The following is a 12,904-nucleotide window of genomic DNA, read 5'->3' as shown; positions in this document are numbered from 1 at the left end:
CAGTGATGGGGGAAATGAGGGTCCCCTGCCCAAGCCAGACGCCTCTGGCAGGGGCGTCAGTCCTGGGCAAGGGGCCGATCCTGCGATTGGAGGGTGATGGTGGTCAACGCCTGAGGGCTCCCAGTATGTGAGAGGGGGCAGGCTGGGCTGAGGGACACCCCCCCCCCCACACACACACACCCAGTGCACGAATTTCGTGCACTGGGCCCCTAGTCTGTATATATAAAAGCTTAAGCGCCTGAATGAGCCTCTCCTGCCTCTGCGGCAGTGCTACTGAGTGCTGGCAGGCACCGTGGGTGCTGGGATGAGTGGGAGCAGTGCAGCACCCGGCCTGGGCTTCTCCCCAGCTGCCTGCCGCTTCACGCACTACATCCCTTGGGGGATGTCGGATTGCAAGAGGGCGCAGGCCAGGCTGAGGGACCCCACTGGTACATGAATCTGTGAACTGGGCCTCTAGTAATATTATAATGAAGCATGCTTTTTCTTTACAGAAATAGCTTATTTTGAATACTGATCAATAGCTGCCCCTCCCTGAACCCTCCTGGATTGTTATTCCCTGTACAATGGGCTCAAATGGCCTATGCTCACCTGAAGCAGTCATCTGGGCCAGGAACAGGAGGAAGAGGGAGGTGGCATCCACCTGAAGGTGGCCCCACTGGTCATCACCCACCACGGTGCTGCAGGTGGCAGTGTTGTACTTGGCATGCAGGCTGTCCTTGGTACTCTGAGTGTGCTTGAACTTTTCCACTTTATCCACCTGAAGGAGAAGGCAAGCCAGCTCTGCATAGCTAAGAGGTTCATGGCTGGCAGAGGCCACACCTAGGTTCAATCTCTTGGATGCAGACCTCTTATGTGCTACCTCTGGGAGCCAAAGGGATGGAAAATGGGATTTTCACTAGTGAGCACCACACAGAGGGACTGTGTGGGGGATTCTTCCTGCCCATCTTTAGGAATGTCCCAGCCCAGTGGGATTTTAACTAGTTCTGCAGGGGCAAGGGGTCAAGACAAGGGGTTCCCATGCCTGTGTATCCCCAGCATGAGCCTTAACACATGGTAGGCACTCAATGAGAAAAGGAGGAAAAGAGGGTGAGAAGGATAATTGGAAGAGGGCCTGTTATGTTGAAAGAAAAAGAATAACTGTCTTTGAAGACTAGCAGGCACATGCTGATTAAGGGTGGGGACAGTATTGTAGTCATCTTTGTATCTGTTGCAGATCCTAGTATGATGCTCTATATACAGTAGGTGCTCAATGAGTTGTTTTATTTAACCCTCACAGAAAATACCAGTAAATAGTAATGTCAAGTTTCAGAAACTCAAGCATTTCAACTCAAAAGAAACCCTTTTATAAACTCAACAGGATAAACAACAGTACATGGCTTTCTAGGAGTGCTTTTAAAAACATGTTTTCTTCCCCATTTATTAAAAAAAGTATGTTCTCCTTTTACACAAGCAACTCTTCAAAAGAGATTCTGAAACACAGCGTCCTTTGAGTCTGTGAGTCATATAATGTAATACAAGTATTGAAGATAACTTTAAAGAAGAAAGTAAGCAACATATTTTCAATTTCTCATCTTGAAAAGTTCAAAACGCTTTAAGAATGTTAGTTGTCATCATGAAAATGATGAAATGCCCACTCAGATGACCCACAAACACATTTGTTGTTTTCCACCTACCTGTCTCATCATGCACTGGAGAAGACCCCGCATGAGTTTCACCACGTTCTGTAGAAATAAAGTGGGATTAGTAACAAGACCAGTTTCCCTGCTCCATGAAAACCTCACTACATGGCCAGTAAGCCAACACTGCCTGGACACTTCCCTGAGAAGGCAGATCCTGAGTATATACAAGTATTCTGATTGTTTAGTTATTTCCACCTCTCCACTCCATCACAAAGGAAGAAAATCCTGACAAAGTGATTTATCTCAAATGAAGGAGTTGGACCAGGTGGCATCTCCCGGCTCTGAAATCCAGTGACACCTGACTGATATTTTAGCAAGCAATTGTATAAGCCTAGTACCCTGGAGCTTTATGGCACAGTTCTTTTTTAAAAAAATAAAGTTTGGAGTTTTATTTTTTAATTTTTAAAATATATTTTATTGTTTTTTTACAGAGAGGAAGGGAGAAGGAGAGAGATAGAGAGTTAGAAACATCGATGAGAGAGAAATGTCGATCAGCTGCCTCCTGCACACCTCCTATGCCTGCAACCAAGGTACATGCCCTTGACCGGAATCAAACCTGGGACCTTTCAGTCCACAGACCTACGCTCTATCCACTGAGCAATATCAGCTAGGGCATGACACAATTCTTAGTAATTTATTTTTGTTATGCAAGGATGAATTAAGTCCACCATGCCTGTACCAAGTAATACTGCTCTGTGCCAAAATAGCCATTTGTGACACCGTTACTGAACTGTTGAGTAAAGTTCTTACAAAATGCAAGTAGCTGCCAAGGTTTCTTAATAATATGTATTGTAACCATTTATTATAATTCTAATTATCATTATAAATAGCAATAGTACTTTGATAATCAGACACTATATCCAGGCATTGTACAAAACACTTTACCTGATTCTCTCTAATTCTTCCAACAGTCTTTTGAGGTAGGTATTATTATTACCTCACTTTATAGATGAGGAACCAGAGGTTGAGAGAGATGAAGTAACATTGCTAAAGTTTCCCAGTGGATAGAGCAAGGACAGAGTCCAGGCCATTTGACTCCAGAGTTTGAGTTCTTAGTCAATACATTATGTGACCTCTCATTTCCTTCACAATTCAGGTCTTAATTGTGAATATTAAAAGACTGATCTTAATATGTCCTATGTTTTGTTAATCCTCACCTGAGGATATTTTTTCCATTGATTTCTTCAGAGAGAGTGGAAGAGAAGGGGAGAGAGAAAGAGAGAAACATTGATGTGAGAGAGACACATCGACTGGTTGTCTCCAGCACATGCCCCAACCGTGCTGGGGATGGAGCATGAAACTGAGGTTCATGCCCTTGACTGAAATTGAACCTAGGACCCTTCAGTCCACACGCCAATGCTCTATCCACTGAGCAAAGCAGTCTAAGGCTTAATATGGCCTATTAACAACACTATCAAACTGCTTCACAAGTGGCTGGAGAATAGGATAGCTCAAAGTTGCCTGGATGAAAGAAGCTCACCCAGGGCCATGAGCATCTCTTCTTACAGAATGTACATGGTTTGCAGTGGAGGATGTAGTGAAGTGTCATAGAAACTGAAAACACCTCCTGATTATTTTCTTACATACTCAATGATGGTAAATCTTTTCTTTGGTGGGCATCTTGGATTCTGATTTTGAAAAACAATAAAAGGACTTCATTGAGCTATATGGCAAAATAAGCACAAAAATTGGATAATACCAACATGGTTCAAAATTAGAGGGTGACTATAAATTAATAAGACTGCTTCAAAATGGCTCAAACTAGAAAGGCATTTAAGGGAAATTCCAAACATGTTTTAAACGGTGGCAATACTGTTTGGATAAGCATCCTTTCAACATAACTACTTGAAAGGTGTATACTCTTTGGAATGTGCAGTTCTGGAGTACTGACTTTAAAAAAACAATCATATTAGTTTATATAACCTCATATATATAACTATTAGAGGCCCGGTGCATGAAATTCGTACATGGGTAAGGTTCTCTAGGCCTGGCCGATGATCAGGGATGATCGGGGCCTTCCTTCCATGCCACCCCCTGGTGGTCAGCACACATCAAAGCAAGCAATTGAGCTCCTTGTCTCCCAGTTGAACTCCTGAGGAGACACTTTGCATATTAACCTTTGATATATATAGATATATAAAATTGATAGAACATGTGTGTGAGAAATATCTAGTTAGAAATTTGAATGCTTTATTTTCCAATTCATTGTGATTATTTTTTGGAAGGAAAAATCTCCAAAGAAAAAACAAATGAGAGGTTGAGGCCACTTAAATGCTTCCCCAAAACATTCTATAGCAGAAATGGAGCCAACATCTGCACCAAACTGTTCTGTACACACAGCTACTTCCTTGTAGACTTTTCAGTTTAAGGAAGAGGTGCTGAGCAGCCAAGACATGGCTGCCAATCAGCATTACCTGCTCCAACTCATAGGCCTTGGCCTTGTCCTCATCACGGTCGGCATTCTTGCGGTAGGCCATGCCCAGGCCCCACACGGCCAGGATGCTGTAGATATTATCCCGCACCCAGGCATCCTTCTGTTCATGACTGGCAGACAGCAGCCCCGTGATGGGATTCTATTCAAGAAGAGACACAAAATGATTCAACAACACCCTTTACCAAGCTCCTGGACAAGGAATACTTGTCTTCAGAGGCCACAACAAGGGTCAGAATGGCAAGTGAAGAGACAGGAGTTTCAGTCCTTGCTCTGCCACCAACAGTGTGATCATGAGTGAGAAGTGACATCACTAAGAAGATCCTAAGGAATATTGTCACTTTGAAGTTCTTGTTATTTTGCTTTCAGACCAGATCACACTATTGGAAATGACAAACAGGAAAAAAAAGCAAAGAGAAAAAGCCTGCAAGACTTCTATAAATATTTGCACTTCGGGCTTTAAGTCTTCTTCTGCCTTCATGTATCCACACAAATTGGTAAAGCATTGTCACAATGTGTACAGCAATGCCAAGCCATGCCTTGCCACCGCTAAATGATAGTCACCTCTTTTATTCTTTAGCTTGGGCTTAACTATTGAAGTGGAGTTGGGTCCCACCCCATCACTCTATCTCATTTTCCCTCAGGGAAGCTGCTTACCCTATCTGGGTCTTAGCTGCCTCATCTGTAATCCAGACACTTCATGTGCCTAAAAAGGAGGTGCTGAGCAAGAGGGCATTGGGAGTGCTACTTAACTATTTTATAACCTGTATTTTAAATACCAGATGCATCACTAAAAAGCCAGACCTTCACACACAAAAAGTATACACAATATTTATAACAGCATTATGCATAATAGCCCCAAAGAAGAAACAACCCAAATGTCCATCAACTGATGGATAAACAAAATGTGGTCTATACAAATAATGGAATATTATTCAGCAACAAGAAGGAATGAAGTACTGACGCATGCTACAACATGGATAAACCTTGAAGATATGATGCTAAGTGAAAGAAGCCTGTCACAAAGGACTACATATTGTATGATTTCATTTATGCGAACTGTCCAGAATAGGCAAATCCATTGAGATATAAAGTAGATTAGTGGTTATCTAGGGTTGGAGGTAGGGGTGAAATGAGAATAAATGGGAAGCAAGTGATGGTTAGCAGGTATTTTTCCCTTTCTCTGGGTGATGAAAATATTCTAAAGTTGATTGTAATTAATATATTAAAACTATTCAATTGTATACTTTAAAGAGATGAATTATATGATAAGTAAACTATATCTCATAAAGCTATTGCTTTTTTAAAAGCCAGTCCTAATTAACTCTGTACCTAGACATTAAATAGATAAGATAGGAGGAGTCATAGAAGCCTCTGTTGACTTTTCCTGAAAATATGCAAAGAAATATACATCTAATAAAACACCTTATAACAATCAGAGCCTTGCCAGTTTAAAAAAGGGCACCAAATTATTTACAAGAAGGCTCATGAAAAAACTCTCTTGGGTACTTTCAAAGTGATACTGCCAAGGTTATTAGGTAAAGAAACATTGGCATAGTTTCAAATTGTCTTACCCAAGGAATTAAATATTCAACTCTCTTCTTTAATCTATGCCCTTCGGAAAAAACATCTAAAACTGAACTGATACTGCCCTCAGGGGCAACAGCATTCAGGGTATTGACATAGTTCTACAGCCAACAACTACAAATCAATGATTTTAAATCAACTATATAACTGAAGTCTAGGGATGGTTGATTGAAGGTACAAGTCTTATTCCAATTGGGGACTTCTAGAGTTATTTTTTTAAAAAATCACTATGCACCAACAATATATAACATAAGCATCTTTATCTGTTTTGAGGCCAGTTGGCTAACCCAGGACAGGAAATCATCAGGACATCTAGGGAAAGGACGTGGCCCCTTCCTGGCGTACCCATCAACCCTGAGTCCACAGAGACAAACAGCCTTGTGATGACACAGCAGGGACTGCTTGCACATAGTGCTAAGAGTGGTTTGGATTATGAAATGTCACTGTCCTGCTAAATGAAAGTCACCTCTTTTATTCTTTAGCTTGGGCTTAACTGTTGAAGTGGATTAGTTCATCCCCACTCAGAGCTAGATCGTCTGAACCCCTTGTTCTACTACAGAGAAGCAGTCTAGTGTTTTGGTGATCCCCACATTCAAAATGCATAAACAAGCCATGCTATATTGGGGCACTACTGCATTCATCAAAAAGAATACTTACTGTCATGAACTGAATGTTTATGTCTCCCCAAAATTTGCATGTTGTTGACCTGATATTGGACTTTCCAGCCTCTAGAACTGTGAGGAATAAATTTCTGCTTAAACCACCCAGTCTATGGTATTTTGTTAGAACAGACTGAGCTGACTAGGACTTGCTTCTCTCTTTAAGTCTATAAAAATAATATATTGTGTTAGAAGAAGATGTGGAAGTGCCATTTTGATGTGATTCATAAAAACTGAAATGACCATAGACTGGGGGATACTTTGTGACTCCTGGCCTGTTATCCATCCTTTTTTTAAAAAAAACAACAACTATATTTATTGATTTCAGAGAAGAAGGGAGAGGGAGAGAGAGATCGAAGCATCAATGATGAGAGAGAATCATTGATCAGCTGCCTCTTGCATGCCCCACACTGGGGATCAAGCCTGCAACCCGGGCATGTGCCAGTTGTTACTCAGTGTGACCACTGAGCCACACCAACCAGGTTGCTGTCCCTTCTTATAAGAATTACCCAGTGGTTTTGTCTTTGAGTTACTCCCCCAGTAAAGGAGGATTGTGCTGTATCATCTTTATTCAAAAGTCACTTATTTTTGTGAACCACCCAAGAGTTCTATCTCTTTAGAGCTCTGGGGTCTTCTGCTTACATTAGTTATCTCAATGGAAGGGAGACAAAAGGCCTCCATCTGATGCAATTTTACAAGCTAAACACAAACAGGCAAATTGAAGGCAAGAGGAAGGTAGTATATTTGTCCATGTTAAGCCTATGGCTTCAGATATGTCATTTTAGCTTTATGTGACTTTCCAATCTTTTAAAAGTATAATTTAATTTGATCTATACCCACACATAACCTTCAGTGTATTGTGTTTAAGAGCACAGGAACTAGAAACAGACTGCCTGTGTTCAAAGCTCTACCACAATCCAGCTGTGACCTTGAACAAATTATTTCATTGTCTCCCCATCTATCAAATGGGGATCAGAGGAGTGCCTGGAACTAATGGGGTTGTTTGTGAGGATTAAGTAAAGTTACTCGTATTATGCATTTTGTCTAGCAGTACAAATCAGTGCTCAATAACTACAAATATATTAATATTATTGACTCATTTGAATAGTTTCATTCAAATTATTTCTTTTTCGTATAATTATTTTAGGAAATCAGATGAAGATACATGGTTAGGGGAAGAATCTACAAGTTAGCTTGATGTAACCATCATTATTTTTATTAGGAAAAAGCAATGCCTGGGCGTCCTCTTTTATTTTTACTGTTAATACTGCTAGTTTTATTCCGTTAATATGGTTGAGACAAAAACCCTGGCAACTGCACTCTCTCTACCCCCAGCTCTTTGCCTTTCCCCTTCTTTAGGCCTGGGTTTTGCTCACTTATATAAATCAGTCCTTTCTGTTTTACTAAACTCTGTGTATTTTTCTTGAAAAATACACAGAGTTTAGTATGAATTCAGTGATGAATTCTATAAGAGCCATTCTACCACTCTATAACTATTTCCTGAGGTGACAGGTGTGGGTCCATAAAGGAAGAGGATGAGTCAGATTTCAGTCAACGGCAGCTATCAGGAGAGCTACTAGTAGAGGGTCAATATAGTGGCCCAATGCAGTGTTAGAAGAGACAACACAGACCTGAGCCAAAACCTGATCAGTGCCCTTGCTGCAGGGGAAGTGAGTCATAAAGTGTGAGTTCTCCAACTTTATTCTTCTTTTTCAAGATTGTTTTGACCATTCTGGGTCCCTTGCATTTCCATAGGAATTTTATGATCAGCTTGTCAATTTTTGCAAAAAGGCAGCTGGGCTCTTGATAGGAATGCGTTGAATCTATAGATCAGTTTGGTGAGTAATGCCTTCTCAGCCATATTAAAACTCCTGTCCACAAATAGGGGATATCTTGCCTTGGCCCATATGTCTCACTTGGTTGGCACATCATCCCGTGAACCAGAAGGTGGCGGGTTAATTCCCAGTTAGGGCACATACCCAGGTTGCAGATTTGGTCCCTGGACGGAGCACGTGCGGGAGACAACCAATTGATGTTTTCCTTCCCTTCCCTCCCCTCCCCTTATTTCTCTCTCTCTCTCTCTCTCTCTCTCTCTCTCTCTCAAAAAGTAATTTAAAAATGGGATATCTTTCTGGCACAATCTTAAGTACTGCTTCCATGTTTTAAGCTTCCTAAGGGCAAAGTCTACCTTTTTAGTTTACCACTCTAACCCAACCAAGGTCCTGACCTCATTAGGTGCTAAATAAACAAATGGACAAATATATAATAAGAATTATATTTTTACTGATTTATAGCCTGAAATATATTTCCAAAGATATTAAAAGTGTATATATTATCTATCTATATTTGTATTATGTATAGTTAATACAAGTAATTTTCCCTTTAAGAATGTGTGTTTTATTTTTCTACACATTCTTCAATTTAATCTTTCTTCAGGAAACCCTGAAGAAGCAAATCAGACTTGTACAACATGAACCTTAGGAATGATTCTAACAGGAGGTAAAACCTCATTTTTGCTTTAAAAGTAGAAAAGTGAATAAAACAGGAAACTGCTTCTAACACAGGAAATGTCTTATTGCTAGATGAAGAGAAGAGATAGGTGAAATAGAGAATAGTAAACTCACAGGACAGAGGTGAAATTTGAGAAGGCAGAAGGTAGGGCAGTAAACTTCATAGGAGGTAGGGGTACAATGATAGAGGGTGATCAGAGAAGATATGGTACATGACTCCCTAGGGTGGTATGTGTAGTTTAAAAAGAAATATTCAACATTATTATCTCCTTGAAAAAAATTTTTTGTTAATCCTCACCCAAAGATATTTTTTCCATTGATATTTTTAGAGAGAGAGAGTGGAAGGGAGTGGGAGAGATAAGAAAGAGAAACATGTTACACATTGATTGGTTGCCTCCTGCCAATGCCCCAATCAGGTCCAGAGATCAAGCCTGCAACCAAAGTACATGCCCTTAACTGGAAATGAACCCTTGACCCTTCAGTCTGAGGGTCAACACTAACCACTGAGCAAAACCACCTAGGGCTCTCCTTGATTTTTTTTAAAAAGCTAAAGTCTTGATCATACATACTCAGGAAACAGCACTTACACTTTTTTGCAAAAAGGCAGCTGTCCTCTTGATAGGAATGAGTTGAATCTGAAGATCAGTTTGGGGAATAATGCCATCTCAACCATATTAAAATTCCTGTCCACAAGTAGGGGATATCTTACCTTGGCCGGAGGCAATACAAAGATGATTCTCAGAACAAGCAAGGGATGGGGCAGATTTTAACAACAGGAGAGGCCAGAGATGCTGAAGTGGTGATATCTACTGCTCCTAAGAGGGTATCCTATATAATAAAAGACTAATATGCAAATAGACCAAATGGTGGGATGATCAGTCGCTATGCCACACACTGACCACCCAGGGGCAGATGCTCAATGCAGTAGCTGCCCCCTGGTAGTCAGTGTGCTCCCACAAGGGGAGTGCTGCTCAGCCAGAAGCCAGTCTCAAGGCTGGCAAGTGTAGCGGCAGTGGTGAGAGCCTCTCCCACCTCTGCAGCAGCGCTAAGGATGTCCGACTGACAGCTTAGACTCGCTAAGCTGTCAGTCGGACATCCCCCAAGTGCTCCCTGACTGTGAGAGGGTACAGGCCGGGCTGAGGGACGCCACTCCCGAGTGCTCAAATTTCGTGCACTGGGCCTCTAGTGTGCATACAAAGGAAGGGGCATGTATGGGCTACAAAGTGGATGCTGAGCCAACACGAGAACAGCAGACTACTTTTGAACTTGAACAATAGGTTGGAAAAACCTAGACAGAATTCAACATTAATTTATTTATTGGGCTCACATGTTTTTATTAGCCATTACTCCCACACTTTTGAGCTGACTCAGCTCCTTATGCATATACACTCCCACCCCCAGGGCTCTAACAAATCTTTAAACAGAACCTCTTCTCCCTTTTTCAAATAAGGTCCCCCTCTCCCACCCTAGCAGCTACCCTGTGACCCAGCCACATATTGCCCTAATACTTAGATACAAGAAATTTCAACTGACTACAAGTTTTAACAGCAACCTACCAACAGCATGTGAATGGATACCAAAAGCCAGTGCTAATGGAAATGGAGTTTCCAGAACAAGGAAAATGAGAGTTTCACTGAACTGCCAGCCTGGCAGAGTGCATCTGGTGTACTTTGTCACTGACAAGCACCATGTTTCCAAAGGGACATCTGTTATCTGCAACATACCTAGAGGGTGGATCAGGGCTATGAAGAGGCTAAAAGCCAAGTCTCATGGGAACAGAGGAAGAAGATGGGTGTTTAGAGAAGGTCCCATTTACCTGTGAATGTGTTCTGTAAGATTCCATAACACTAGGTTAAGGACTGACATCTCACTAATGCCTCACTTTACTACAGGAATTAGTGAGAAGTAAAGAATAAAAATCTATTAGAGTGATAAAGCCATTTGCATGTTAGAGGCCCAGACTGTGAGTTTTGAAAATTATAAGTTTAAACACCACATATGTACCAATAACTCCCAGGTTTTTATCTCCAGCTCACACCTCTCCCTTGACTTCTAGACTCATATATTCAACTGCCTACTTACCAAAATTTCACTAAAACCTTTGTCTTCCTCCCCAAACTTGCTTCTCTACAACTTTCTCTATCTCAGTAAATAGCAATTCCATTCTACCAGTTGCTCCAGCCTAAAACCTTGGAGTCATTCTTGACTTCTCTTTTTCCCCACACACCTTACACTCAATTCACCAGTAAATCCTGTTGTCTCTATCTTTGGAATTTCTCCCAAATTCCACCACTCTCAGCTGTCTCCACTGCAACCACCTTTGCCTGAGCCATCATGCTCCAACTGGAGAAGCTTCGTAATTGGTCACACTGCTTTGCTCCTTGGCCCCTTATGATCAATGTTCCATGCAGCTGGTGGAGTATGTGAAGGTTCAGGATGAGCTACCCCATAATGTGCTACAGTGTTATGCAGATTACCTTGAGCCAAGGGCAATTTTAGCTGCAAGCTCAAGAAAAACTTCTGCCCACCTCTCCCCAAGAAGAATTTGAATTAGAGGCCTTGCCCATAGAGATGATCAGAGATGACTTCTTTTGACCTATCTATTGGGTGATTTAGTAATTTACTATTTCTTTTATAAACTTGCAATGACCTTTTGAAGCCCCGAAGGCACCTTTACCTCATCCTTAACTCAGGATGTCTTATATGCCTCAACCCCCCTTTCTATTTCTGAACCTCTCATATATGCGAGTTCTCTTACTCTTTCATGTATATGGGGTTCCCCTGGACATGAGCTAAAATTTGATTTTCTCTTGTCAGTCTGTCTCCTGTTGATTTAATTATTCATTCAGCTAAAAATAACCAGAAGAAGGAAATGGGGATTTCCCCTTTCCCTGCAAGTGATTCTTCTCAAGCCCTATTCAGATGTCACTGGTCTGCTCAAAACTCGTGGCTTTCCTTCCCACTCAGAATAAAAGCCAAATTTCTTCACCCCTCAAAGATAAGTGAATAAATAAACCTCTATATGTTCCAGGGTCTTAGTCTATAAACCCATCTTGGACTAGGACTTTTTTGATTTATTCATTTCTTTAATGGTCATAGGTCTAATTAGGATTTTATGTTTTTCTTGAATTAATGTTGGTAACATTTATCTAGAAAACTGTCCATTTACATTTTCAAATTCACTGCCAAAAAGTAGTCATAGTATTTTTTCCATTTAGTCCTATATTGTTAAGGTGTCCCTCTTCTCCCATTGCCCTGCCAGTTTACCCATTTATTAGTCTTTTCTAAAAAACAGCTTTTGATTTTGTTAATATTATTAGTTTTATATTACATTATTACTTCTATCTTAGTATTTATTTTCCTCTATTTTCTTGGGTGCATCCTATTGGCCTTTTCTTGATCTTGAGTTCATTAATTTTTAAATTTTTCTTCTTTTCCAATATACACATTTTAAGGTTTTAAATTTATCTTCAAATCCCACTTTAGCTATATTCCATAAATTTGTGTTTGGAATGCTTTTGTGATTATTCAGTTCTAGGTATTTCATAATTTCTATTTTAATTTCTTCTTAGATCCATGATATATCCAAGATCTGTATATCCATGACCTAGTTAGATATATTTAGAAGTGGGCTTAGTAAGATTCCAGACATACCGTATTTGCCGGCGTATAAGACGACTGGGCGTATAAGACGACCCCCTAACATTTCCACTCAAAATACAGAGTTTGTTATATACTCGCCGTATAAGACTACCCCCTCTTCCGCACACCTTCCACACACCAAATAAAAGGTAAAACAATATCAGATTTGATTTTAACATTTTAATTTATATTCAAATGCTTATGACATGCAGGAAAACTGTCACAAGGCTGTATGTAATCAAACATATACATAAAACAGTGCAAGTTTATTACCGGTAAACATACCGGTAATTCACTAAAGAAAACACACTCTATAGACTGGTACCGTAGATGCTTCTCAGGAACACAGGCAAGCAGCCCACAACCTAGAGGGACTGTCAATGATAGAAGAAAGAT

General features: G+C 40.6%; 1 protein-coding gene across 1 annotated transcript in view; it reads right to left on the bottom strand.

Annotated features, from left to right (window-relative positions):
* The window catches only part of PHKA2 (phosphorylase kinase, alpha 2 (liver)), a 62,281-nt gene that overhangs the window by 43,062 nt on the left and 6,315 nt on the right, over positions 1-12,904 (bottom strand). The window contains 3 exon segments of the mRNA XM_006765127.2: positions 589-757; positions 1,674-1,721; positions 4,094-4,252. Of these exon segments, the coding sequence (XP_006765190.1) occupies positions 589-757; positions 1,674-1,721; positions 4,094-4,252 (376 nt within the window).

Source organism: Myotis davidii, unplaced genomic scaffold, assembly GCF_000327345.1.
Source record: "Myotis davidii unplaced genomic scaffold, ASM32734v1 scaffold161, whole genome shotgun sequence".
NCBI lineage: Eukaryota > Metazoa > Chordata > Mammalia > Chiroptera > Vespertilionidae > Myotis > Myotis davidii.
Note: the sequence above shows the minus strand (reverse complement) of the source record. Positions and strands in the feature narration are given on the sequence as shown.